Raw genomic sequence first — 26,134 nt, forward strand, 5'->3', positions numbered from 1 at the left:
GTCAGGCCTGCAAATGGGGCCAACAGCCCCTTTGCTTGTGCTCGGTGGGGGCTGAGCAGGAATCGTTTATTTGGGGGAAGGATGGGGTGAAGAGGTTGGGAGAGCCTCTGATGACTGGGGGCTAGGCTTCCCCCACCCCTAGGGGTTGGGGGAGCAGGTGCCCCCACATGACCTTCACCATAACACCACCAACCTGGGCTCCGCCCTAGCCTTGGACAGACGGGTGGGCGCCCACGGGCACCTGGAGGGGGGCAAGCAGACACAGAACACTGGGCTCTGTGCTGGCCCCAGGGCGGTTTAGAGACAGGGAAGGCAGTACTTTGAGGGCAGACCAAGCAGATAACACCAGCAACAAAACTACAAAGGGTGGAGCCAGCCAGCGTCACAGACGGGGGACTGTTTGTACCCGCAGAGGGGAGGGTGACAAATTGGAGCTGACGCCGAGGAAGTGCGGATTTGAGGTGCAACTGGGGTGGAATCCGCTCCAGGCACATTTGTGGCAAGAGGCAGGATGTGAGCAGGTGCCTGTGGGTTTTGAGGGCCAGGCTGAGTGCTCCACTCAGAGGGTTGATCCTGATCCTCCTGACCTGGAAGGTCAACATTCTCTGCATTTGACAGCCAAGAACCTGAGCTTCAGGAGAGCTTGAAGAGCAAGTGTGGCGGGTCTGCCCAGCTCCAAGAGCACGCACGCCACCGAGTTTCTAATAGAAAATAACTTTTTTTTAAGAGGAAAAGCAAAGCTGACAGGTCACTGCATCCCCCAAAGCCTGCAGCAGTAGACGCAGGCTTGAGAAACCCACCTCGAAGATTAAATGTTGTCACTCAGGCCTGGGATCCTGAAAGCTTGGGGCAGCCTCTTGGTTTCTAGTCACTTGAGAGGCGGATATGCTCATCCAAGCTGCTGCTGCTGCTGCTGCTAAGTCGCGTCAGTCGTGTCCTCTGTGCGACCCCATAGACGGCAGCCCACCAGGCTCTGCCGTCTCTGGGATTCTCCAGGCAAGAGTACTGGAGTGGGTTCCCATAGCCTTCTCCGCCTCATCCAAGCTATTAGAGCACAAAAAACAGGACTGACAGGTTCTCTTGTTCCTTGAGTGTGAGAAGTGCTGTCCGGCCTGCTCCACCCCTTCACCTCCGGCCACCTGGGGGCTTCCACCCCTGCATGTCCCAGCATGGGAATGCCCATCTGAGGCTTGACCAGGGGCCGAGGGCAGCCCCGGAATTCATGCCTTGGTTTGGGTTTTACAGTTTGTGGGGGAGCCCTCTCCCGGCCATGATGGGGTTCAGGAAGGGCAATGAGTGTGGATTGAGGTGTGGCCACCCTCCAGGGGAGGGCCAGCCCCCACCCTTTGCCTCCTCCCTGGCTCCCTCCCTGGCCAGAGTCCTGGGTAAAAGGCTACCTCTTCAGAGGCTGGACTGGGGTCAGGTCAGGGTTCCAGCTGCCTCCTAGCACTCCTGGAGTCAGAGACGTTTGGGGCAGTCTGCCCACATGGTACCTCAGATCCCAGGGCGCAGGAGAGGAAGGGGTCCACCCATTGCCTCCTCCTCGGGGCCCCACACAGCAGCTGTCTTATACCTGGAGGTTCCATGTGAGAACAATAAACAGTTTTTCAGTTCTTTAATAAAAAGATTAACCATGAATCCCACCCAGTGCCCGCCTCTTACCTCACAGGGACTGGTCTGAGGATGTGCCCAAGGCCACACTGTGAGAGGATTAGGCAGCCCACCCATCCATCCAGCACCTTAGGGCAGACAGGCAGGAGTTCAAATCCCAGCTCTGCCACTTGCTGGGGCTCATCTGTTCTCTCCTCTCCCAAGTCTGTTTCTTCAGGCACTGAAGGCAGACAGTGACCCCTGCTTCCCAAAGGCAGGGCCCATGGATACCTAACTTGAGTGGCTGCCTTTCCTGAGCACCTCGGGGAGGCTGATGAGGGTGGGAGTGGGTGCAAGGAGCCCAACACCCCACCCAATTCCTAGAACAAAGCAGGCAGGACCCACCCTTCCCTGAAGCAGCTTCCAGACTCCATGGCGTCCAAGGGCCAGAGTGGGTGGTGGCCGAGGGGGCTTGGGCCTGGCTTCCTGTGCGCCCAGAAGGACTGATAATTAGAAAACCACATGGGGCTGCAGCTGCTGTGGCTGTGGGGCGTGGGCGCCCCTATGGCGTGTAGGAGGGGCACAGAGAAGGTTTTTGGAAGAAAAGCCAGGATGATGAAATCACCATATGTCCACCCATTTGGAGCGTGGACATTTCAAAGGATACACCCCTGTTGTGCTGGGGTGGGCGGGGAGTGGGCCTGTGAGGCTGCCAAGGACTCGCTTGTGGACTGGGGACCCTCAACCCCACCGTCTGCATCAGCCCCTCCCTCCAAGGCACCCTAGCAAACACACTATTTTTTCGAGGGGGGTGTTGGGGGTGAATGCGTGGAGGCTTGTGGGATCTTAGTTCCGCGACCAGGGATTGAACTTGTGCCATCGGCAGTGAAAGCCCGGAGTCCTAACCACTGGACCACCAGGAATACACACATTTAAGTAAAACCCAGAGTTCTGAGCAGCTGTGAAACTCTACATGAGCTCCCAACCCTCCAACCACATTTGTCCTAGAGAGACAAACTCCAGCCGCCACTGGAGGGCGCTCCCAGTACCACTGGCCGCCCTTACCTGAGCTGGAGCCACTCTGTAGTAGTGCACAGAGACTCAGACAGACGGAAATCACTCAACAGTAGGCAGGGCTACAGTATCCCAAGGCTGCCCCTCCTTGTTCTCTGGCTCCTGGGCCTGGAGAGGGCGCTGTACTTCCAGCACGGCCAAGGGCAGGGGTAGCTTGCCATTCTAGTTACCTGCTGGGCATCTGCTGAGAGACGCTTCTGGGGGCAGGGCTGGGAGAGGTTCATCTCAGTCACCAAGCTGGACCTTGGCCTTGGGGAAAAGGGTGCCACAGATCAGGGTCAGGAGGCCTAAAAACCTGGTGCGGATGTGAGCCGGGAGCCTGCCTTGTGTCTGGGCCCCTCCCAGACCCAGAGGGCTATGCTCTGTGGGGGTCAGAAAACCGGGGTTCCCTGCCACTCGTTTGCACTGGGCTCTGTCTTCATCCTCCCTTATCCGAACCGTCCCTTCTGCCAGGCCTGGGTCATTAAACTGACAGTTCCCTTTTCTAACCATCTAAGACCCTTCTCAGAAGCCTACACGCATCAAGTCCAGTGCAGGCTGGCCTTTCCTGTCCCCTGTCCCCAGAGTCTGAGTGCCACACACTGCCCTTCTGCTGCCAGGCACTGGCCTAGGCCTGGAACCCAGGTAAGGAGCGCCAGCTGCCACTCACCTCCCTAGCCTCAAGGTGAAAGTGAAGTCGCTCAGTGTGTCCGACTCTGCGACCCCATGGACTGTAGCCTACCGGGCTCCTCCATCCTTGGGATTTTCCAGGCAAGAGTACTGGAGTGGGTTGCCATTTCCTTCTCCAGGGGATCTTCCCGACCCAGGGATTGAACCCAGGTCTCCTGCATTGCAGGCAGACACTTTACCGTCTGAACCGCCAGGTAAGTTCCTCAAGGTAGCAATCTGCTATTGAGGGAGAGCATTGCTAACTCCCTCCTTCTGGCAGGGCCCTAGTGAAGATAACAGATCTACATTCACTTTGAAATGCTAAGAAGCACCATAGGAATGCAAGGTCTGCTGCCCCAGGGCTGAGTGAGAGCTAGTGCCAGCTCTCTGATGCCAAGGGCACTCAGAGGGAAGAGAGGTTATGTGGGGAACAAGTGGCCCTGCAGGGGGCAGTGACCAGAGTGTCGGAGACGGCAGAGGTCTCCCGCTCAGACTCCCTCCTCCGTGGAGCACCCACCTGCTGGTCCAGGGTCCTTGCCACACACAGGGTCAGAGAACAGATCTGCTGGGCAAAGTGGGCCCACATGCCAGAGCTGTTTCTGACAGCAAGGGAGGACTGGCTGCTTGTTGAGGCCAGAAGAGTGTTCAGACACAGAATAAGTCCTGAGGGGCATTCTGGCCTTACATCGGCAAAGGAATGGACAGAGTCAGACCCGACCCTGTTTCATGGGCAAGGAAACTGAAGCTTGAAACAAGGATGAGACAAAAGAGCGAATACAGGGCCAAACAGAATCACGTACCTGATGGGCGGGGAGTCCCCAGTGCCCGTCCCTGCTCTGCTCCCACGAAGACCCCAGCAGAACTCAGTTTTTGCTGTCTGGGGCTCAGGTTTCCCCTCTGCTGTACCGTGGGGATGGAGTCTGAAGTGCTGGGGGATGGACTTGTTTGAGAACTTGGCTTTCAGAGAGGCTAAAGGTCACAGAGGGAGTGAGCTAGACCCAGAGGCCTCACGCTGGCCCTTGAGTGCAGACCCCTGGGGGCCATAGTGGGGGTGCGGGGATCAAGGTGTCCAAAAGGGGTCAGAGGAGGAGTAGCCCATCCTCCACCCAGGACCCTCGCCCTGTGTCTTCAGTCAGTTCAGTCGCTCAGTCATGTCCGACTCTTTGCGACCCCATGGACTGCAGCACACCAGGCTTTCCTGTCCATCACCAACTCCCAGAGCTTACTCAAACTCACATCCATTGAGTTGGTGATGCCATAGTCCCCTTCTCCTGCCTTCAATCTTTCCCAGGATCATGTCTTGCTGCTGCTGCTGCTGCTAAGTCACTTCAGTCGTGGCGACTCTGTGTGACCCCATAGATGGAAGCCCACCAGGCTCCCCTGTCCCTGGGATTCTCCAGGCAAGAACACTGGAGTGGGTTGCCATTTCCTTCTCCAATGTGTGAAAGTGGTCGCTCAGTCGTGTCCGACCCTTAGCGACCCCACGGACTGTAGCCCACCAGACTCCTCCATCCATGGGATTTTCCAGGCAAGAGTACTGGAGTGGCTTGCCATTTTCTTCTCCAGCATCTCTTACTCCCCAGGAAATGGAACTTGGTCCTGTCCTGAGCACCGGGCCCTCCTCTGGTCTCTGGCTCCCCCCTGTGGCTACAGAGGGTGAGAACCCTTCCTGGGAGCCCTTCCCCGGCCCTGGCCTTTAAGGAAGCCTAGCCTGCCTCACGGAGAAGGCAATGGCAAGCCACTCCAGTACTCTTGCCTGGACACTCCCCTGGATGGAGGAGCCTGGTAGGCTGCCATCCATGGGGTCGCAAAGAGTCAGACACTACTGAGAGAATTCACTTTCACTTTTCACTTTCATGCATTGGAGAAGGAAATGGCAACCCACTCCAGCATTCTTGCCTGGAGAATCCCAAGGAGGGAGGAGCCTGGTAGGCTTCCGTCTATGGGGTCGCACAGAGTCAGACACAACTGAAGCGACTTAGCAGCAGCAGCAGCAGCCTGCCTTACGGAGAAGGCAATGGCAAGCCACTCCAGTACTCTTGCCTAGAAAATCCCATGGACAGAGGAGCCTGGTGGGCTACAGTCCATGGGGTTGCTACTAGTGACTTCACTTTCACTTTTCATTTTCACTAATTGGAGAAGGAAATGGCAACCCACTCCAGTGTTCTTGCCTGGAGAATCCCAGGGATGGCGGAGCCTGGTGGGCTGCCGTCTATGGGGTCGCACAGAGTCGGATGCCACTGAAGCGACTTAGCAGCAGCAGCAGCAGCCTGCCTCAGGTGAGAGCCAGGAGTGCTCAACGTGGCCTCCGATCCTTGTCCCCTGCCCCCTCCCAGGAGACACAGAGGCAATGACAGCATCCCCAGATTTGGGTTTGAATCCTGGCTTCCTTTCCCCCACCTGACTGACTTGGGAGAGACAGACAGACAGGCAGAGACCTTGGCCCTGCCCCAGGGCAGGTCTCTGAGCAGAGCAAATGGGAGACTGTGAAGGGAGCCCCCTGTGTGCTACCGGGAGTGTTTAGTCCAGCTCCACAGAACTTCACAGAGCGCCTCCCTGCTCAACACGGACAAACCGAGGAGGCAGGCAAATCTCCAAAGAGATCTTTTAAAGGAAGAATTTGTTGTCTGAAGCAACTAAAATGCCCCACCCCTTGATCTCTCCTCTTGGACAGCCCCATGTCCCCATGGCGTCTAGCCCAGCCCAGCTGGAGACAGCTGGGCAGAAGTCAGAAATATCCCTGGACAGTCCGACCCGACACTCTCCCACCTCCTCCGGCCCAGCCTCGACCTCTCCTTGGCCCTCGTCCTCACGTTCCAGGCGGGTCGCCCAAGCTTTTTTAGCCTATGGTGATATTAGCAGGCCAGCCCCACTCCAGGATCTAGCTTCGGGGTTTCCTCACCCCTCAGTCCCTCAATTCACCTTCGTCCTTCCCAAGCCTGTGCGTCATCTGCCAAATGGGTGGACGCATCCTTGCCTCACCTACCCGTCTCCCAGGTCGGCCGTAACGATGCAAACAAAATGAAATCAGAAACTAGCCAGGGGGGTGGGGGGGTATGCCAAGAGGCCGGCATCCCAGGGAGGGAGCGGACTACAACTCCCATCCGGCTTCGGGGCCGCAGGCGTCCCCAGCCCCTCTCCCCTCGCTGAGAGGGCAGGCTCTCCGGAGAGGCTGCCCCTGCCCCAGGGGGCGAGGGGAGCTGCAGTGCCCTGGGCATCCTCGGCCTAGGACAGGCGCCGGCGAGGGCCCCGGTGGGGCTGGGGCTGGGGCCGCGAGAGGACCCGGGGCCCGTCCGGGGTGCGATGGGACACCCCCGCGCCGCCCCTACCCCTCCCCTTGCTCCGCCCCGCCCAGGAGTTACTCTTCGGGGCCCGCCCCCCCACTTCCTGGCCGGGAGCTGGCCCCGCCCCCGCGCGCCTCCGCCCTCCCACCTTCACCTCCAGTCCCGTCTCCCATTGGCCGGGGCGCACCTGCCCGTCCGTCGGGGGGCGGGGCGGAGGGTGGGAGCGGCGTCCAGGTGAGGGCGCGCGGGCGGCCGCGGAGGACGGTGACAGCGGGGAGGGCGGGAGGGTGGGGGGAGGACTCGCGGACCGACCCGCGGACTGATCGACGGACGGACCGACGGGCGGGCATGCGAGCGGCCCGACTCTAGCCCGGGCTCGGGGCTCCGGCCGCAGCCATGGAGCGGCGGCTGCGCGCGCTGGAGCGGCTGGCGCGGGGCGAGGCCGGCGGCGGCCCGGGGCTCGACGGCCTCCTGGATCTGCTGCTGGGGCTGCACCACGAGCTCAGCAGCGCCCCCCTGCGGCGGGAGCGCAATGTGGCGCAGTTCCTGAGCTGGGGTGAGTGGCCCGGGCGGGACCGTGGTGGGGGACGGGGGTGGGTGGGGGGTGGACATAGGGACGCCGCGCAGGGAGCCTCTGCCTCCGTGCTCCCTGCTCGCAGACCCTCCTGCGAGGAGCCGCACTCCCTCGGGTTCCCCCACCCCATCCCAGAGGACCTGCATTGGCCCGATACGTGCCACCGGACCCCCACCCCGCAGCCCTCTTCTTCACCTGCATGCTTCACCGCCATTCAGATTCACCCACACACTTAATCCCACTCCCAGAACCTGGCACGTGGGCCCCACACACATCACACACAGACACAGAAACTTGCTGCCAGGTAGAGACTCCAGACATGTACACAACACACGCTCAGTCACCTCAGGACCCGTGAGAACACACTCACATGGAGACCCGTGTGAACACACTCACATGGAGACCCGTGTGAACACACTCACATGGAGACCCGTGAGAACACACTCACATGGACACCCGTGTGAACACACTCACATGGAGACCCGTGTGCACGTGACCCACGAACACATACGTTTTCTCTGGCTCCCACCTTCCACGGACACACTGAGACACACGTTCACCTCCTGGAGGGACCCAGGGAGCCCTGCCAACCACCCCACCCACGCTGTTTCTGATACACACTCGTCTACGTCCACTCACAGCTCCGTAGCATCCCCCACTCCCACCACACACACACACACACACACTTCCACTTACCCACACACAGGACCCCCCGAGACTGGGCACAGGCACTTGCCTCAGACCCTTTGTGGGCAAGAGGGCTGTGCCCCAGGACTGGGGAAGGGGGCCAGGCTGGAGGTGGGTCTGCACCCTTCCTGGGGTTGACTCACCTGAGTCACCAGGAGTGGCTGGCCCCGGATGACCCTGAAGCCAGCGCCAGCCCCCAGGGCTCTCTAGTTACACCTGGTGGGGCCATGGGGGGAGGCCACAGGGGCCTGGCTTGGAGGGTGGGGTGAGGTGAGTGTTTGCCCAGTGGGCGACTAGCATTCCTGGTATGCCTGAGCTCTGGGCAGGCGCGAGGCCCGCCTGGCACGGTTGGGGGCCTGTGAGACGTGCCCCAGGCCTTCCTCTAGGCTGAGGGAGGTCGGAGGGCCCTTGGCTCTGCTGCCCGCCTCTCTCCATGGGACTCCTGCACCTTGTGTGTGTGTGTGTCTGACCGTGTTGTCATCACCCCCGTGATGCCCACGTGCTCCTCCCTGCCCGCCTCTGGCACCTCCGCCGTGGACCCCGGCGTGGGGGCCTGTCTGTTGACATCTCTTGAGGTAACTCGCAGGGCGGTGACTCACTCTGCTCCTGCCTCAACTTGTCCCTTCTCCCGCCCAGAGCCCCCATCCCTGCAGCACAGCAAGGGGACTGGGCAGCCTGTCCTGGGGGCCTGGGTCCTCCTGGCTCTGGGCCCCAGGCTTCAGCTCCCGTCTGGTTGATGGGGTAGCTGCCCCCACCTCGGGTTCCCCCTTGGATGCCTGCAGCTGCTCCTCCCCAGCTATCCACACAGACCCAGGAAAGAGACAATTTATTTCTGTAATGAGGTTTCCACACCACCCCTGCTGCGGGGGTTCTGCCTGATAAACCTGTGGAGCAGCTCTCTGTCCCACCCACAGACCTGCCCAGCTGGCAGGGAGTGTACCTGCTGGCAGGGGGAAACTGAGGCAGGGAGCCCAGACTATAGCGCCCCTGACCCCAGCTGCTTCCCCTCACCTCCTTAAGTCTCCAGGCCCCCATTTTCCTCCCCCAGGCATGGGGCTCCTCCAGGCCTGGGAAGGGCCAGGGAGTGGCTGGAGATGTCCTTTCGGGGAGTGTCCGGGGCGGTAAGGAGGAGGTGGTTAGCCGGGTACGGGCCGCGTCCAGAGAGGGAGGCAGGGCTCAGAGTCATAGGGCTTCTCAGGCCTGGAGGAGATCCTGAGTGCTCACGCCCTCAGGTGCCAGCATCGGGCGCCAGAAAAGGTGTCTTGGCCCCGTTGTTGAGTTTTGTGCGAACCCGGGCAGACCTCTCTGTGCCTCCAGACCAAGGAGGCCCCACTCGGGGAGCACAGAGCCTGCCCTCCCAGAGCCCCGCAGAACCATGCCCTACCTGCCCTCCAGGGCAGCCCCAGGCCTCACTCCACCAGGTACCTCTGTGCCTACGAGGGACCCACAGCTCCTTGGTGGCATAGAAGCCTCTCTGGGGACAAGGAATGTTGCCAGTCCAGTTTCCCAAGACAGGCTCTGGCCTGGTCCTGCTCAGGGGCCAAGGACTGCAGGCTGGGGGTGGGAATGGTATCCCCATCATTCCAGGGTGACCTGGCCCTCCAGGGTCAGCCCCCAGGCAGGGGAGGACTACAAATCCCATCAGCCCCTGGGACAGATGCCACCTAGGAACCATGGATTCAGGGAGGTCCAGGAGCCAGGTGGTCAGCAGAGCCAGCACCCCACCTTCCATGCTTTCTGATCGTGGTTGAATGGGCTGCAGCTCCCGTCAACCCCTTGGCCAGAGGCCATCGCTGGGGAGGTCATCCCTGCCCTGGCCTCGTGGGAGGGCAGGCGAGAGGGAGCCGGGGCCCTCCACACTGGCTGTCTGAGCCCCACTCCCTGTGCCTTCAGTCAGTCCCTTCGTAGCAAAGGTGAAAGAGCTGCGGCTGCAGAGAGATGACTTTGAGATCTTGAAGGTGATCGGCCGAGGGGCCTTCGGGGAGGTGAGCAGATGGCCCTGGGGTCGGTGGGGGGAGGAGAAAGGTGTTTGCCCCCAGACCGGCGTGACCCCAGTGCTCTCTGTGGCCTCAGGTTGCTGTGGTGCGGCAGAGGGACAGTGGGCAGATTTTTGCCATGAAAATGCTGCACAAGTGGGAGATGCTGAAGCGGGCCGAGGTCAGTGTTGGGTCCGGGGCGACTTGGGGTCCCTGCAGAGGGGAGTCTACAGGCCTCTGAGACCTGCAGGGGAAGTGGCCGGGCATGGCTGCCAAATAGGCAGAGGATCCACCCCCAGCAGCGTGGGTTCCTCCCATCCCTTCCGCACAAGACGCATTTCTTAGTAAAAGGAGGGTTGTTCTATTTTTTTATGATAACACCGAGGCTCAGGCTAATACAGGCGACCTTGATCTTCGTTCCTAGCCTTACTGAGTCTTCCTCCATCCCCTGAACTGGCAAGGTGGGGTTCCTGGGCTCTGATCCCAACCCCCCACCCCCTGTTTCCCCAAACTGTTACAGACGGCCTGTTTCCGGGAGGAGCGGGATGTTCTGGTGAAGGGGGACAGCCGCTGGGTGACTGCTCTGCATTATGCTTTTCAAGATGAGGAGTATCTGGTGAGGATGCTCAGAAAGCTGGTGGGGGAGGGGGGGTTGTTCACTCAGTCAGCTGTGTTCAACTCTTTGCGACCCCATGGACTGTAGCACGCCAGGCTTCCCCGTCCTTCACTAGCTCCCGGGGTCTGCTCAGACTCATGTCCATTGAGTCAGTGATGCCATCCCGGGGGACAAAGGAGAAGACCTTTGGGGACCAGGAGCCCTGGTCCAAGGAGAGAGAGACCCCTCCTCCTGGGTCCAAGAAGCTTCCACTCCCCACCAGCTCAGGCCTAGAGCCTCTCGCCTGAGCCTTGGCTGACAGCTGGCTGCCCCAGGGCTGCTGGGAGACACAGCCCTGCCTTTCCAGAGCCCTGCAGGACCCCTGTGAGGTGCATGGGAAACAGGTGCCCCCCCATCTGATTCTTACCCCCCACCCACCACCGTCTAGTACCTGGTGATGGATTATTATGCTGGAGGGGACCTCCTCACTCTGCTGAGCCGCTTTGAAGACCGCCTTCCGCCCGAGCTGGCCCAGTTCTACCTGGCTGAGATGGTGCTGGCCATCCACTCACTGCATCAGTTGGGCTACGTCCACAGGTGGGGCCCCCAAAGACCCTGCTGTCTTTGCCAGCCCCTGTTGACAGCTCTGAGGACAGCTGAGCACGTATGTGCCAAATCCTGTGCTGGGTGCTTCGTATGCAGAGAACCTGTGACTCTTCCCACCCCAAGCATTGTGTCATGGGAGCTACGATCATCCCATTTTATAGATGAGGAGGTCAGGGCTTAGCACTGGCAAGCACCTGGCTCGTGGTGACTCAGCCACTGGGTGACACTGGGGGAGTCTGGCTCCTGTGTCCCCCACGGCACACTCAGCTGCCTCCAAGGGTCCCTCTCCCCAACTTAACCACCTTCTTCCTTCTTGGGAGCCTGGAGGCCTGACCACCATCCTTCCCCTCTTCACACGCCAGCACATGCAGGAACACAAAGTGTGAGCATACACACATTGGTGTGTGCACTCGCACGCACTCACACACCCAGGTATGTGCCTAAATGCATATCCACACTCACAGATCACTCTCCCTGCCCTCCCCCAGGGATGTCAAGCCAGACAATATCCTGCTGGACATGAACGGGCACATCCGCCTGGCCGACTTTGGCTCCTGCCTACGTCTCAACAGCAGTGGCATGGTAAGAACCCCGCCCCGTGTGGGACAAAGGACACCGAGCTGGGAGAGCTCCCAGGGGAACGGGAGGCACCAGGCCTGGTGCGAGCGGCATTAGACTCCCAGGGGAAGGAAGGGCTAAGCCTAGGACCTAGGTGGCGGCACTGGGCCAGCCCAGCCCTCGGGAATGGGGGAGCTGGGCCCAGAGGCGAGGCCGTGTTTGTGGCGCCATCAATATCACCACCCACAGGTGGACTCATCGGTGGCAGTGGGGACACCCGACTACATCTCCCCTGAGATCCTGCAGGCCATGGAGGAGGGCAAGGGCCACTACGGCCCACAGTGTGACTGGTGGTCCCTGGGGGTCTGTGCCTACGAGCTGCTCTTCGGGGAGACGCCCTTCTATGCTGAATCTCTGGTGGAAACTTATGGCAAGATCATGAACCACGAGGTCTGGCCACCAGGCCCTGGGATTCTGGGAGGGCCCTGGGACTCCTGAGGCTGTGAGGTTGGAGATGCCCTGGGTGGGGGTAGGATTCCGGACACTCACTTGCACCCATCCCCCGGGACCCCAGGACCACCTGCAGTTCCCCCCAGACGTGCCAGACGTGCCAGCCAGTGCGCAAGACCTGATCCGCCAGCTGCTGTGCCGCCAGGAGGAGCGTCTGGGCCGCGGAGGGCTGGACGACTTCCGGAACCACCCCTTCTTTGAAGGCGTGGACTGGGAGAGGCTGGCGACCAGCAGTGCCCCCTACATCCCCGAGCTGCGCGGACCCATGGACACCTCCAACTTCGATGTGGATGACGACACCCTCAACCATCCAGTGAGTGGAGGGAACACAGCAGCAGGATAACTGCCTGGAGTCTCAGTGGCTGCGGGACCCTTCCCTGCCCCACAGAGTTCCCCAAAGCAGTTGCTGGGCTGGGGATGGGAGGCCCATAGGAGTTACGGTCCACCTGGGCTGGTTCACCTGCACTGAAGTGGGTTGTGCCAAGTGAAGGATCTTTGACAACAAGTGTCATCCTGTCATCCAGACATCCTATAAGACTCCCAGCAGCACCTGTGCTGCCAGAACCTCAAAGACTTGTGGGAGTTGTAGTCTTTTGAGGCTCCTGGGTCTCAAATCCTCCACCTGGAGCTGTACTTCTTACTCTGATTCTCCTTCCCCACGTTCTGCAGGGAACCCTGCCGCCACCCTCCCACGGGACCTTCTTAGGCCACCACCTGCCATTCGTGGGATTCACCTACACCTCAGGCAGGTGAGTAGTCCTCACACACCTGGAGGGCTGCCTGGCCTGGAGAGAACACAGGGAGTGCAGCCCATCAGGACCCTGGGAAAGTGACTGAATGGCCCACATGTATCCACATGAAACAGATGCTCGGGAAGTGTGCTCTGAGTCCCCAGTAGGACAACCCTTCATGTCCTCAAGGTCCTGGTGAGGCCATGACCCCTATGGGTTCTGCCCCAGTATTTGTTCTTCATGGGACCCTCCATGGCAGGCTGGGTGTGTAGTGGACTGAGAGCCAGAGATCTAGTACTGCTCCATGAGCCTCACTTTGTACCTCTGTAAAATGGATAGATGCTCTCAGCCCAGGTCCACTTGTAAGGCTGGCCTGAGACTGCAGCGAGGCCCTGGGGGAGTGGGAACTGTGAAGTATAAGCAGATGCCTCTGACCTTTATTCATGGAGTGCTCCCTATGTCCTGGGCCCATACCACTGAGTCCTCTTGACAGCCCTTGCAAGAGCCCCAAGCATCACCTCCCTTTTCCTGTGGGGAAACTGAGACCCTGATACATTAGGTTATTGTTCAAGGTCACATAAACAATAAGGGCCAGGGCTGTGGAACCACTGTCCTGGCCGCCACCCATGGTACCTGCCTGGGGCCTCCTAAGGGCAAGGTGTGGTCTCATCTGTCTCTCTTCCCAGCCCAGAGCCCAGACTCGGGTACAGAGCTGGTGTGCAGTGGGCGTTTCTTAGATGAATGAATGTTCGATGCAGAAAGATAAAGGAGGCTGGGGGTGGTTCTCTGCCAACTTGTGTTGCCCTGCTCTCCCCAGTCCCGGCCCTGAGAGCAGCTCTGAGCAGTTGGCTCCCCTGGAGCGGAAGCTCCGCTCTCTGGAGCAGGAGAAGCTGGAGCTGAGCCGGAAGCTCCAAGGTATGGGTGCCATCAGGGCCAGGGCAGGGTGGTTTTGCCCTGCCGTGGGACGAGCTCCTCAACATTATGGGTGTCCCCACACTGCAGAGGCTCTGCAGACCCCCTCGGACCATCGGGAGCTGGAGCAGCTGCGGAAGGAAGTCCAGACTCTACAGGACAGGCTGTCAGGTACCCCGCCGCCAGCACCTCATCTCTTCCCCTCTCCCCTCACCTTGGGGGCTGAGCTGGTTTCCCAGCACACCTGAGTCCAGCCTGGGTTCCAGTCCTGTCCCTGGGTCTGTACGTGCTGTGTGATCTTAAGGAAGTATCTTAAATTCTCTGAGTCTGCGTGTAGAAAATGGGCCTAGGAGATCCACCCCCTGCCCCCTGCCCCGAACCAAGCTGGGGTGAGGGTTCCATGAGACACTGCAGGTAGAGCTCCTGGCTGAGGCTGTATGTGCAGGTCTCAGTGACAATTCCTGGCAGAGACGCTGGGGGACAGCAAGGCGGATGGGTGTCCGGCTGGCAGCCCAGGCCAGGACAGTGACCTGCGGCAGGAGAGAGACCAGCTCCTCCAGGTGGGGTGTGGTGAGGTGGGTGAGTGGCCCGGGGCTGGGTGCTAAGGAGGACCATGCCCTGACTTCTGGCTGGCTTTCCCCTCGCCCACTCGGACCCCAGGAGCTGGCCGAGGCTCGGGCAGGGCAGCAGGCACAGGCGCGGGAGCTTCGTGAGGCCAAGGGGCAGCAGGAGGAGCTGCTCTGGAAGCTGCAAGAGGCCCAGGAGAGAGAGGCGGCCATGGCCAACCAGACCCAAGCCCTGACCTCCCAGCTGGAGGAAGCCCGTGATGCCCAGAGTGGAGTGAGTGATGGGATGGGTGGGGACAGCAACAGCGCCCTGCCCTCATGACGCCTGGTATGGGGGGAGGAAGCCTGGGGAGCTTGGTTTGAGGTGCTTGGAACACCAAATGCCTTGCGTGCCCACTGTGGCTGGCTGAGGCCTGAACAAGGGAGCAGGGATGGTGGGCAGGGGTCCACCATTTCCACTCCTGCTGCGGCCAGCAAAGCCTGAGAATCTGGAGCGAGGGCAAGAATTAGGGCAGACAGGGACTTCTCTGGTGGTCCAGTGCCTATGACCACGCTTCCAATGCAGGGGGCACAGGTGCAATCCCTGGTCAGGGAACTAAGATCCCACATGCCGTGGGGAATGGCCACAAAAAAAAAAAAAAAAGAGTTGGGGTGGACAGGGTTAGCATTGGCTGACTCTGCACCCCATCCCAGCTGCAAGCTCAGGTGGCCGCCCTGAAGCGAGAGGTGACTCAGCTCCAGAGACAGCGGGAACAAAGGCCGGAGAAGGCGTCTCCCCAGGTCAAGGTGGTGAGGCCTTACCCTCTGCCCAGTGGCATTTCTCTTAGCCTGACCCCATTCAGGGTCTATCAGGGCCAGGCCCCAGAGGTAGGATAGGTCATGGCGTCTTGGACCCCCGCCCTGACCCCTCTCCACGTCTCTAGACCATCCACACCGCCTCTGAGACCAACGGCACAGGGTTGCCTGAGGGTGGCGGGCCCCAGGAGACACAGCTGAAGCAGGAGGTGGCTGCACTGCGTGCACAGCTGGAGCAGGCCCGCGGCCAGGGGTGAGCTGGGCAGCCGGGGTAGGGGACAGGGCAGGGGCCTGAGCCAGAGGGTCACTGAGTCCTCCTTCTCCCCACAGGCCAAGTGGCAAGGAGGAGGCGCTGTGCCAGCTGCAGGAGGAGAACTGGCGGCTGAGCCAGGAGCAGGAGCGGGTGAGCAGTGCAGACGGAGGCTCGGAGGGACCCACAGGTGGCAGGACAGGCGGGGAGCCGGCTGGGCGGGTGGGCAGAGCCGCCAGGGACATGGGCCAGATGGGGTGGGTGAGCCAGGCTGCACGTGGGAAGGCTCAGGGCTGGGGGCTGATCCCCGCTTCCCACATGGCTCGTCTGTGTCTCTTGAATCTCCTTCCCTCCCAGCTCATGGAAGAGCTGGAGCGGGAACAGCAGAGCAAGCAAAGGCTGGAAGGTGAGCGGCGGGAGGCGGAGAGCAACTGGGAGGCCCAGATTGCCGACATCCTCAGCTGGTGGGCGCCCAGGGCCTGGGGGCAGGGGCTGCGCCCGGGCAGCGCTGAGGGCACAGCCTCTGACCCTGAGCCCCCTTCCTGATCAGGGTGAATGATGAGAAGGTGTCTAGAGGCTACCTGCAGGCCCTGGCCACCAAGATGGCCGAGGAGCTGGAGTCCTTGCGGAATGTGGGCACCCAGACTCTCCCTTCCCGGCCGCTGGTGAGCCCCAGGGACAACCAGAGGGAGGGGTGCCGGGAGCTGCACTCCACAGGTAGGGACACTGAGCTCACAGAAGATCAGGGACTTGCCTAAGCTCCCACCGGGCCCGCAGCAGAGACAGGGCTTTGAGCCTGGCTAGGTGGTGTGGTGGGGTGGGGAGCTTCGGCGGCAACCCAGCCCTGGAAGCATTGCACGTTGATGCCCCCTGGCCACCAGGACCACCAGTGGAAGGCACGGAGGCTGCAGAAGATGGAGGCGTCAGCCAGGCTGGAGCTGCAATCAGCGCTGGAGGCCGAGATCCGGGCCAAGCAGGGCCTGCAGGAGCAGCTGACGCAGGCACAGGAGGCCCAGCTGCAGGCTGAGAGGTGAGGGCAGGGGCCGGCACGGTGAGGGGCCCAGGACGCAGGCGGAGGCCTGTGGCCAGTCCTCAGGCCTGTGACGAGCACCCACGCGGTTCTCCCCAGTCGTCTGCAGGAGGCCGAGAAGCGGCACCAGGCCTTGCAGCAGGAGCTGGCGGCACTGCGGGAGGAGCTGCGGGCGCGTGGGCCGGCGGGTGAGTAGCTGTGCACACGCCTGTATGTCCCGGAGCAAGACCTCCTCTCCAGGTCCCCAGGGGGATCAGCCAGGCCGGGCTGTGGAGACAAGACTCTGTCGCAGACTGCTGCCTAACCTGCTGTTAACTAGTGCTTACTGAGCCCCGCTGTATGCCACACCCCCTCCTTCCCCGCCTGCAGTCTCTCCCCCATTTACTGGGGTGGAAACTGAGGCTCCCGCCCTGGGCCCTGGTTTCTAAGGAACAAGTGTTAAGGGCGAAGGGGCTCCCTGGTCCCCATGACACATGCCCTCTGTTTGCAGACACCAAGCCTTCAAACTCCCTGATTCCCTTCCTGTCCTTCCGGAGCTCAGAGGTAAGAACGGGTGTGGGCCTGGCCGGGGAGGACCCCCGGGAAGGACACAGGCAGTGGCCTTGATTCTGCCCCCCGTGCTATTCCCCAGAAGGATTCCGCCAAAGATGCGGGCACCTCCGGAGAGGCGCCAGAGCTGAGGCCGGAGGGCCGCCGCAGCCTGCGGCTGGGGGTGAGCACAGGCAGGAGACCCATGGCGGGGTTGGGGGGGAGCTGGGCCCTGGGGGTAGGGGTCTGGACCTCACCCTCTCCCTGTGCTCGGCTCCCCTGCAGGCTGTGTTCCCCAGGATGCCTGCTGCCACCACACCCCCTGCAGAAAGTCCCCCTGCAAAGGTCAGTGCCCAGTGGGGTGGGGCAGGGGCACCAAGCCATTCTGCCAGGTTTTCAAGGTCCTGCTTGGGGTTTCCCCCCACCCCCCACCCCATGCCGGCAGACCACAATGGGAATGGTGACGGTGGCACTGAGTTTTGCGTACGGCCAGATCCCTTCGGAGCACTGAGTTCACACTGCCACCTGGCTCATTCGGTGGTCTTGCCTGAACCTCGGGGTGGCCTGGGGGAGGTGGGGGGCTCGGGGGCCTTGGGTGAGGGTCAGGCATGGGTAATGGGCCTGTCCCCCTTGCCAGCCCGGCTCACACACGCTGCGTCCCCGGAGCTTCCCATCCCCAACTAAGTGTCTCCGCTGCACCTCGCTGATGCTGGGCCTGGGCCGCCAGGGCCTGGGCTGTGACGGTGAGACCCTCAGCCCGGCCTGCTCACTGGCCTCCCCTGCGCTAGCCACAGCACCTGGGTGGGGGGAGTGGAAGCGGCCCCCATCCTGCTGCATCAGGTGCACCCCCCAGCCCCGTCAACATTTCCTACTGCTAAGTTTTCTTTTTCTTTTCTCCCTTCACTGGGAACTGGCGACGGCTTGGGGCCGTGACAGCCTGAGGGGTGCTGTGCTGGGGCTGCCTGGGGTCCCCACTCCCCAGCCGACCCTGCCCGCCTCATGGCTCCTGCTTTCCCCACAGTTTGCGGCTACTTCTGTCACCCGACTTGTGCCCCACAGGCCCCCCCCTGCCCTGTGCCCCCTGCCCTCCTCCACACGGCCCTGGGAGTGCACCCCGAAACGGGCACGGGCACCGCCTACGAGGGCTTCCTGTCGGTGAGCCGGCGCTGGGGGAGGGGAGAGCGGGCGGGCAGGCAGGCGGCTGGGGCCGGTGGGACCTCCGTGCCTGCTTGCCTTCCCCCAGGTGCCACGGCCCTCGGGTGTCCGGCGGGGCTGGCAGCGAGTGTTTGCCGCCCTCAGCGACTCACGCCTGCTGCTCTTTGATGCCCCAGACCCGAAGCTCAGCCCGGCCAGCGGGGCCCTCCTGCAGGCTCTGGATCTGAGGTGGGTGCCAGGCCATGGTTTGGGGCAGGGGTGCGGGGCGAGTGCGTCGAGGGGGCGGCTGGGGCCGGCAGACCTCTGACCTGCTCCGTGAACCTCCCAGGGACCCCCAGTTCTCAGCCACCCCTGTCCTGGCCCCTGATGTTATCCACGCCCAATCCAAGGACCTGCCTCGCATCTTTAGGGTGAGTTCAGGGACAGGATGGGCAAGACCTCCGTCTGCTTCTGTGCTGGGCCCACTCCAGCTGCTCTTCTCCATCACCATGGATGCCCCCTTCATCCTGTCCCCCTGCCTCCACGTGGATGGTGACAGTAGCCTTCATTCCTGTCTGTGTGGCTGCACTTCACTCCACAGCACAGTTTCCCATACATGAAGCTGGCTGTGCCCGGCCTTATTTAGGACCCTTCGTGGCTCCCCATCGCCCTCAGGGTGCTCCTAACCGTAGCCTTGCGGCCCCACATTTCGGACCCTGCTGGCTCCCTGCCCCTCCCCAACCTTGAACACTCCTGGTTACTCCACTCGTCCCCCAGGCTCCAGCAGAAACGTCTCCTCCCCTGGGAGTTCGTCTCTCACGCTTAGCCTGGGTGAGCGGGCCCCACCCTGTGTTCCCACGAGGCCCCGTCCTGCCCTCCCGGTGGCACTGGTCCCAGGGCTCTGGAGTTGTCCCCGTGCTTGTCTGACCACCCCACTTGGCTTATCACCTGCTGCCAGACAGCTGTGGGCAGGCCCACCTGGTGCTCCAGGGCCTCAGCCATGGACAGAGGGACGGAAGGAAGGAGAACTGGCTCCCGGCGCTCTGTCCTCCAGCCTGGGTCCCCCCACTCCGCCCATAGGTGACGGCCTCCCAGCTGACCGTGCCGCCCGCCACGTGCACCGTGCTGCTGCTGGCGGAGAGCGAGGGCGAGCGGGAGCGCTGGCTGCAGGTACTGGGCGAGCTGCAGAGGCTGCTGCTGGACACGCGGCCCCGGCCCCGGCCTGTGTACACCCTCAAGGAGGCCTACGACAATGGGCTGCCGCTACTGCCCCACGCGCTCTGCGCCGCCATCGTCGGTGAGCCTCACACGGAGGGGGCGCCGGCCTGCCGCGGTCACTCGGGCTGCTGTCACTGCCCGGTCCCTGCAGCCCAGGGCTGTGGACCCTCTTGCACATATGTCCTTCTCGCCACTCCTCTGGGCATGGTTCTGAGGGACCTGGGCTGAGGTGGGGTGTCTAGCTTCTGCCACTCCATTTCTCTGCACCTCCCTTTCTGCTTAAGAATCGTGAGTGAGTGTAAAGAGCCAAGGCTTTTAGTAAAAGATAAAGGAGGTTCCCCTCCAGGCTGTTAGCAGCCGCCTGGTGACGGGGCAGCCTCACACTGTCCACTGTGGGGCTGCTGCGTTCACCCGGGAGCCTGGTGCACAGCAGGGCCTTTGCAACGGACCACTGGGGAACAGGAGAGGAGGCTCCCTGGCCTCCCCTGGCAGCTGGGGCTGGGGCTTCTCCCTGCCATCACTCAGGACAGAGCCACGGGAGACAGGGCTCGCGTCCTCCAAGTCCCCTGTATCAGCTTGGAGCCAGAGGACAAGGGCATTTATTGAGCAGAGGTGGCTGTGAGCTTAACGCTTACCCTGCGATGCTGCATCTCTTTGCAGCCTCACAACAGCTCTGTGAGAAAGGTACCATTATCAGCCTCGTTTTACCAAGGCTATGAGAGATGATGTGACTTACCCCCAGATCCCACAGCTCAGGGTGGGAGAGGCCTCTCATCCTGACTCCTGGCCGCCGTGGCCCTTCCGCACTAGAGCCAGTCCGGACTCGAGGACAGAAGGGTCCAGGGATGGTGGGATTGTCCTCTCTGAGTCCTTGGCAGGGGCAGGCAGACTGCCCAATCTCCCACCTCTGGATGGGCCTTCTGACCCCTGACCCCCTCCCTCCCTTCACCAGACCAGGAACGCCTTGCTCTGGGCACTGAGGAAGGGCTGTTTGTGATCCATCTGCACAGTAACGGTACCCACTGGCCGGGCCAGGGTGGGCGTGGGTGGGGTCAGCCCCCAGGGACAGAGGAGGCTGGGCCCCGGGTGCCCCTCACCCACCTGCTGGTGACACTCTCCCTCGCCAACCCCACAGACATCTTCCAGGTGGGCGAGTGCCGGCGGGTGCAGCGGCTGGCTGTGAGCCCCGCTGCGGGCCTTCTGGTCGCGCTGTGTGGCCGAGGCCCCAGCGTGCGCCTCTTTGCCCTGGCAGAGCTGGAGAACGTGGAGGCAGCCGGCGCCAAGATCCCTGAGTCTCGAGGCTGCCAGGCCCTGGCGGCCGGACGCATCCTACAGGCCCGCACCCCCGTGCTCTGTGTTGCGGTCAAGCGCCAGGTGCTCTGCTACCAGCTGGGCCCAGGCCCGGGGCCCTGGCAGCGCCGCATCCGTGAGCTGCAGGCACCAGCACCCGTGCAGAGCCTGGGGCTGCTGGGCGATCGGCTGTGCGTGGGCGCGGCTGGCACCTTTGCCCTCTACCCGCTGCTCAACGAGGCAGCGCCCTTAGCGCTGGGGGCCAGCCTTGTGCCTGAGGAGCTGCCCCTGTCCCGCGGGGGCCTGGGCGAGGCCCTGGGCGCCGTGGAGCTCAGCCTTAGCGAGTTCCTACTGCTCTTCACTGCCGCTGGGGTCTACGTGGACAGCGCCGGCCGCAAGTCTCGCATGCAAGAACTGCTGTGGCCAGCAGCACCCACGGGCTGGGGTGAGGCCTGTGGAGGGCCAGGCTGAGTGGGGCCTGGTATCGGAGAAAGACAGGGTCCTGTGCAAATTCCTGAGCTTGGATTTGGAGGCCAGTATGTGTCCTCCTGCCTGACACACCCTTGGTGGCTTGTATGGGATCTTCCTTCATCTTCCTCTTGCATGGGACCTTGCTTTCATTCAAGCTCTTCCCCTGCCTGAACTACTGTCCTATTTGTAACTGGCCGCCTCTTCAGTTTGCAAGTGCAGCCCCAGGGTCTAGAGCTAGTGGGCCCTCCATAAATGACCCCCATGATTGCTGGCAATATCGTCACCGCTTTACACTCCCCCCACCACCATTGGTCCGTTGCTCCTTTCTGCTCCCCCACCTCCGTTCAGATCTCTGCCCTGCCTCTCAGCACCTTCTTATTACAATGACTGGTTTGGTGCATGGGGGGTCACATCCAGCACACAGCCCAGGCAAGCACCCCCCAGGGGCTATAATGTTTGGAGGAATGAATGAGTGAACAGGGCAGCAGGGGAGCCTCAAATGTTCACAGGTAGCTGATGTGTTGGGCTACAGGCTGGAAGAGAGGGACAATGCTCCTTTCACAGTCGCCCTTCTGGGGTGGGGCCTGCGGGTTGGGTGTAGCACAGACACTCGGTGTGTAGGCGTTGGATCCAGACTGCCCGGGGCCAGTTCCCAGCTCTCACTCACCACAAAGTGAGACTTAGCACTGGGGTTTCCGTCATCTGTAAGTTAGGGACGATAACATTACCTGCCTAGAGTTGTTTGAGAATTAAAGGAGGAAAAATATGCAACATGGTTAGAGTGGCTTAGAGTGAGTGCTCCCTGTTCGTTATCTCTGACTTGCTGTGGAGCTGGGTGGGGCAGCCCAGGGAGTCTCCGGGACCTTTGGTGGGGTGTGGAAGTTACAGTGCTGTGACAGTGCACGGGGTGTGCCCTAGGATGCAGCCCAGAGAGGCCCCTGACTTGCCTGGGACTGCACAGCAGTGTCCCACCCTGTTTATGCAGGTTATGCGGCCCCCTACCTGACAGTGTTCAGCGAGAATGCCATCGATGTGTTTGATGTGAGGAGAGCAGAATGGGTCCAGACCGTGCCACTCAAGAAGGTGAGTGCGGGGACTTCCCTGATCGTCCAGTAGCCAAGACTCTGCGCTCCCAATGCAAGAGGCCTGAGTTCAATCCCTAGTCAGGGAACTAGATCCCACATGCTGCAACTTAGATCCAATGCAGTGAAATAAATTAAAATTTTAAAAGGCCTGCCCAGGCCCTTGGGGCTGGACTGGGGTGCAGTTGGATAACATGGTGTGACCTCTGTGCCTGCTGCCTTAGGTGCGACCCCTGAACCCAGAGGGCTCCCTGTTCCTCTTTGGTACCGAGAAGGTCCGCCTGACCTACCTCAGGAACCCACTGGCAGGTGAGGGAAATGTAGGGGTGGGAGGAAGGGGTTGTGACCCTGAGCACCAGCTAACTGGGGCCGTGGGGCCTTGGGAGCACCGCCCAGCTCTCTGTTTCTCTGGCAGAGAAGGACGAGTTCGACATCCCCAACCTCACGGACAACAGCCGGCGCCAGCTCTTCCGCACCAAGAGCAAGCGCCGCTTCTTCTTCCGCGTGTCAGAGGAGCAGCTGCAGCAGCAGCGCAGGTGCGCATGCGCCGTGAGGTGAATGGGCGGGGTCTCCCGCTTTGGGGGCGGGGCGAACCCAAGCCTCGCCTTCCTGGAGAGGCGTTACCGTTGCCACCCAGCTCCCTTCCCCTACCCCTGTAGGGAGATGCTGAAGGACCCTTTCGTGCGCTCCAAGCTCATCTCAACGCCCACCAACTTCAACCACCTGGTGCACGTGGGCCCTGCAGACGGGAGACCCAGCGCCAGGGACCTGGCCCCGGTGGTGAGTTATGAGTCCTCTGGAGCCGATCACCAGCCTCTCCTTACCTGGGTCCCCAGACCTCCGTACGTCCGGGCCATGTGCAGTTCGTGTGACCTGGTCCCAGCCCTTTGCGCTGTCCCCTAACAGGCTGCGGAAGAGAAGGGACGAGGTGCCCGCGGCTCTGGCCCGCAACGGCCCCACAGCTTCTCCGAGGCCTCACGGCGCCCAGCCTCCATGGGCAGTGACGGCCTCGCTAAAGACGCAGACCCCAGTAAGGACAGCCTCACCGCCTCCACTACCTCTGCGTCCCTCCCCCATGTTTCCACCCCCTTTGGACGCTTCAAATCTGACCCTGGATTTTCGTCCCCTCACTCATACTGCTCCTGGAGCAGTGAAGAGGAAGCCTTGGACATCTCTGTCCAGCGAGTCTGTCTCCTGCCCCCAGGGATCTCTGAGCCCTGCAGTCTCCCTGATACAGGTGAGCCACCCCCCGCTCAGAGTCAGACCCTTCTGTCTCGTGCTGGGACCTGAGGCCAGAGAACAAGCTGAGCCTCCACCTGCCTTGGATGCTAAGAGATGCTGACTCCCCCTGTCTAACCCCTTAGTGGGGCTCACTTGCCTGGAAGCAGATCAGCCTCGGCCTGTCTCGGCTCTGACTGTCTCAGCAGTGTGGCCCCAGGTGACATGCCCAGCTTCCCTGAGCTTGTCTCACCTGTAAAATGAGGTTACCGTTATGAGACCTGTGTGAGGTGAAGACACCCGAGCACGGTGCTTGGCACAAAGGAGCACCACAGAAGGGGAGTTCTTGGAATTCTGAGCACAGGCCCAGCCTGTGGGCAAGAGGTCAGAGGAGGGAGCAGTCCCCTCTGGCTGGGGACCCGGAAGATCTAAGGATTTGGGAAGTCATCCCCTCACCCTCCAGCCCCAACCCCCCTGCCCCTCTTGGAATGCCCTTTCTGGTCCTCCACCTTAAGACTCAGGCCATGCTCAAGGCTCTGCGCCGATATCACCTTCTCCAAAGACCACTTGGCTGCCTGGTCAGGTGGTCACTGCCTCCCTGGGGCCAGTGCCACCTCCGGCACCCTCCTCCCTCCACCCTGTCCTTGTCCATCCTGCTGTGCTCTAGTTTTGATCGCGAGGGTCAAGTTTGTCTTCTGCCTGGAGTAAAGCCTATTTGTTAATTGAATGTAGAATGTGCAAACGAATGGATGGGTCCTGGGAAAGCCTCTGAGGTGCTGATCTAGTGAGAGGAGTCCTGCCTTCCTCTTTCAACCCTGACTTCCGTTTCTTTCCCCCTCCAGGTCTCAGAACGACCCCGGAGCCTCCCCCCAGCCCCTGAATCTGAGAGCTCCCCTTGATGTCCTCTGGCAGGGCCCAACTCCCAATCCCAGGACCCAGAGAGACATGAGGGAGCAGAGAGCTTGAGGAATGCCAAACTCCGGCTGGTCCGGGACATGTGGAAATTGGACTCAGGGAGGGTCTGGGCTGGGCAGCTGTGGCCTGGGTTTCCAGGCCCCTGCAGGCGGGATAGGGGTGGGGGTCTGACTCCCAGCCCGCATCCTGCCCTTCCCGCTGCTCACAACCTCAGCCTGTGCTAGCCACAAGGAATAGGATGGCCCCTTCCTGTTCTGGGGGCCCCTCTGCCCCATTGTCCAGGGGTGATTGTGCCAAAGTTCTCATCTCCAGGGCCAAGCCCCAGGAGGCCTATGAGAGTCCGGATGAGGGACAGAGAAAGGCTGGACCCCTGGGAGCAAGCCGGGGTCTTGGCTGTGGACTAATGCCCAGCAAGGCCAAGTCGGGGCATATCCCAGTCTCCACTCAGGGGAAGGATAGGAAAGACATACTCTGATCCAGAGGCCAAGGTAGAGAAGGAGAGAGGATGTCGGTGAAGGTGGTGCGAGAGGCAAAGAAAGTGCAGGAGGAGAGGATAGTGATCGGAAGGAGGTGAGAGCCAGCCAGAGGAGAAGGAGAAGGAGAGAAGGATAAAGCAGGAGCAGTGGAGAAGAGAGAGGCCAGAGGAGAGGGCTGGAGGGAGTGGGAGCTGGGAGAGCACAGGCCCAGGCCCCTTCTCTCTGCAGGGAGCCGGTGGGGGCCGGAAGAGGAAGGGGCCCCAAGAGCCAGCTAGGATCCATCAGTCATCTAATCCGTCCAGGAGGAAGCAAACTCCCAGCCAGGGATGGGATGGGGAGTATTTATAAGGGCTACTTGGTGGGAGGTGGGCACCCTATGGGTCTCCAGGCACACTCTGGCCCTTCCCAGGAAGGGGACGGGTCCTTTTTCTCAAAGCTTCAACCACCTGTGTATTAGGGGATCATAGGAGCATTTTATTATTGATCACAGTCATTATTATTTTATTATATTACTATTTTTATTAAACGTCCCCCTATGGTTGAGTAGGGGGCAGAATAAGTATTTATCTTCTCAAATGCCATATGCCCAGGAGGGCTCAACCCTGACGCTCTGTGAGGCAGTAAGAAATCAATAAAAACAGCTTTGTAAGCTGCTGGCCTCCCCGCCTGGATCTGTCTTCCTGGGGTTCAGAAAACAGAGGGATCAGGGAGGAGGGAGGGGATCAGGGACAGTTAAAGACCAGGTTGTCTTTCTGTGTTTTCACGAATCAGATGATGTTCACATGAGGGGTAAATGAGAGTTTAAAAGTGAAGGGACAGGGACTTCCCTGGTGGCCTTGTGGCTATGACTGTGAACTCCTAATGCAGGGGGCCTGGGTTTGATCCCTGGTCAGGTAACTAGATCCCACATCCCACATGCTGTAGTTAAAGATCCTGCATCCCTTAACTAAGACCCAGGGTGGTTTACAAAAGTGTGGGCGGCATCAGGGGAACCGACCAAGGAGCAGTGGTGCCCTGAGCCCTGGCAGCAGTGAGGAGCTGTTATCACCCCCAGGTCAGCTGAGCAGGGAAAGGCAGGTGTTACCAGCAGGAGTTGCGGCTCTTGGTGGAAGCACTCGACTGTGGCCAAGCAGGAAGGCAGCCCAGGAAATTAATTCCTATACTTCACTCTACTCCCTCCCTCCCATCTCCTGCTTCCTCTTGTCCAAACCCAAGCAGCAACTAGAGGCCCCTAGACCTCAGTTTCTGCAAATCTTGAGGGCAGCCTTTAGGGTATAGAACCGGGAGGTGGGGGCAAGGGGTAGGAAGTGGATCTGGAGGGCACAGCCTGCTCTTCCACCCAGGTGAGGCTGCTGGGGAGCGGGGGATGTCTAGGAGGGGTCTCCTTGTCCTGAGTTGGGGTGTCCGTGACTGGGC

General features: G+C 61.1%; 1 protein-coding gene and 1 long non-coding RNA gene across 11 annotated transcripts; one reads left to right on the plus strand and one right to left on the minus strand.

The window, feature by feature from the left end:
• Positions 1-50: 50 nt before the first annotated feature.
• Positions 51-4,593, minus strand: LOC129548800 (uncharacterized). 2 transcript variants are annotated; one of them, XR_008684404.2, is made up of 4 exons: positions 4,113-4,593; positions 2,835-2,913; positions 1,663-1,739; positions 51-1,573 (listed from the first exon to the last, which is right to left on the minus strand). It is a non-coding gene; the product is annotated as an uncharacterized LOC129548800 (long non-coding RNA). The 2 variants fall into 2 exon arrangements; XR_016036410.1 differs by having other exon boundaries at positions 2,835-4,593.
• A 2,283-nt stretch (positions 4,594-6,876) lies between these two features.
• CDC42BPG (CDC42 binding protein kinase gamma) lies at positions 6,877-25,369 on the plus strand. 9 transcript variants are annotated; one of them, XM_055415601.2, is made up of 37 exons: positions 6,877-7,152; positions 9,751-9,842; positions 9,931-10,014; positions 10,354-10,449; positions 10,877-11,025; positions 11,523-11,616; positions 11,842-12,042; positions 12,167-12,415; positions 12,772-12,851; positions 13,651-13,748; positions 13,836-13,916; positions 14,214-14,305; positions 14,406-14,585; positions 15,005-15,100; positions 15,235-15,359; positions 15,437-15,509; positions 15,714-15,820; positions 15,907-16,021; positions 16,238-16,386; positions 16,486-16,574; positions 16,877-16,929; positions 17,018-17,098; positions 17,200-17,259; positions 17,552-17,657; positions 17,936-18,069; positions 18,158-18,297; positions 18,398-18,479; positions 19,129-19,345; positions 20,219-20,281; positions 20,402-21,001; positions 22,013-22,110; positions 22,334-22,418; positions 22,525-22,663; positions 22,769-22,889; positions 23,016-23,139; positions 23,261-23,346; positions 24,170-25,369. In XM_055415601.2, the coding sequence occupies exons 1-37, from the start codon at positions 6,993-6,995 to the stop codon at positions 24,224-24,226; spliced, it is 4,656 nt and encodes a 1,551-aa protein (XP_055271576.2). In that variant the 5' UTR covers positions 6,877-6,992; the 3' UTR covers positions 24,227-25,369. The 9 variants fall into 9 exon arrangements, with proteins under 9 accessions (XP_055271576.2, XP_088688462.1, XP_055271577.2 ...); XM_088832336.1 differs by having other exon boundaries at positions 22,525-22,645; XM_055415602.2 differs by having other exon boundaries at positions 15,005-15,097; positions 22,525-22,645.
• Positions 25,370-26,134: the final 765 nt, after the last annotated feature.

Source organism: Moschus berezovskii, chromosome 25 (genome assembly GCF_049115385.1).
Source record: "Moschus berezovskii isolate FMDL1 chromosome 25, NW_MosBer_1.0, whole genome shotgun sequence".
Classification (NCBI taxonomy): domain Eukaryota; kingdom Metazoa; phylum Chordata; class Mammalia; order Artiodactyla; family Moschidae; genus Moschus; species Moschus berezovskii.

Coding starts and splice junctions, on each gene's coding strand:
- CDC42BPG (XM_055415595.2), top strand. CDS start 6,993: ATGGAGCGGCGGCTGCGCGCGCTGGAGCGGCTGGCGCGGGGCGAGGCC. Junction 16,387..16,485: donor GCCCAGCTGCAGGCTGAGAG/GTGAGGGCAGGG, acceptor GGTTCTCCCCAG/TCGTCTGCAGGAGGCCGAGA. Junction 21,002..22,012: donor AGCAGCACCCACGGGCTGGG/GTGAGGCCTGTG, acceptor CTGTTTATGCAG/GTTATGCGGCCCCCTACCTG.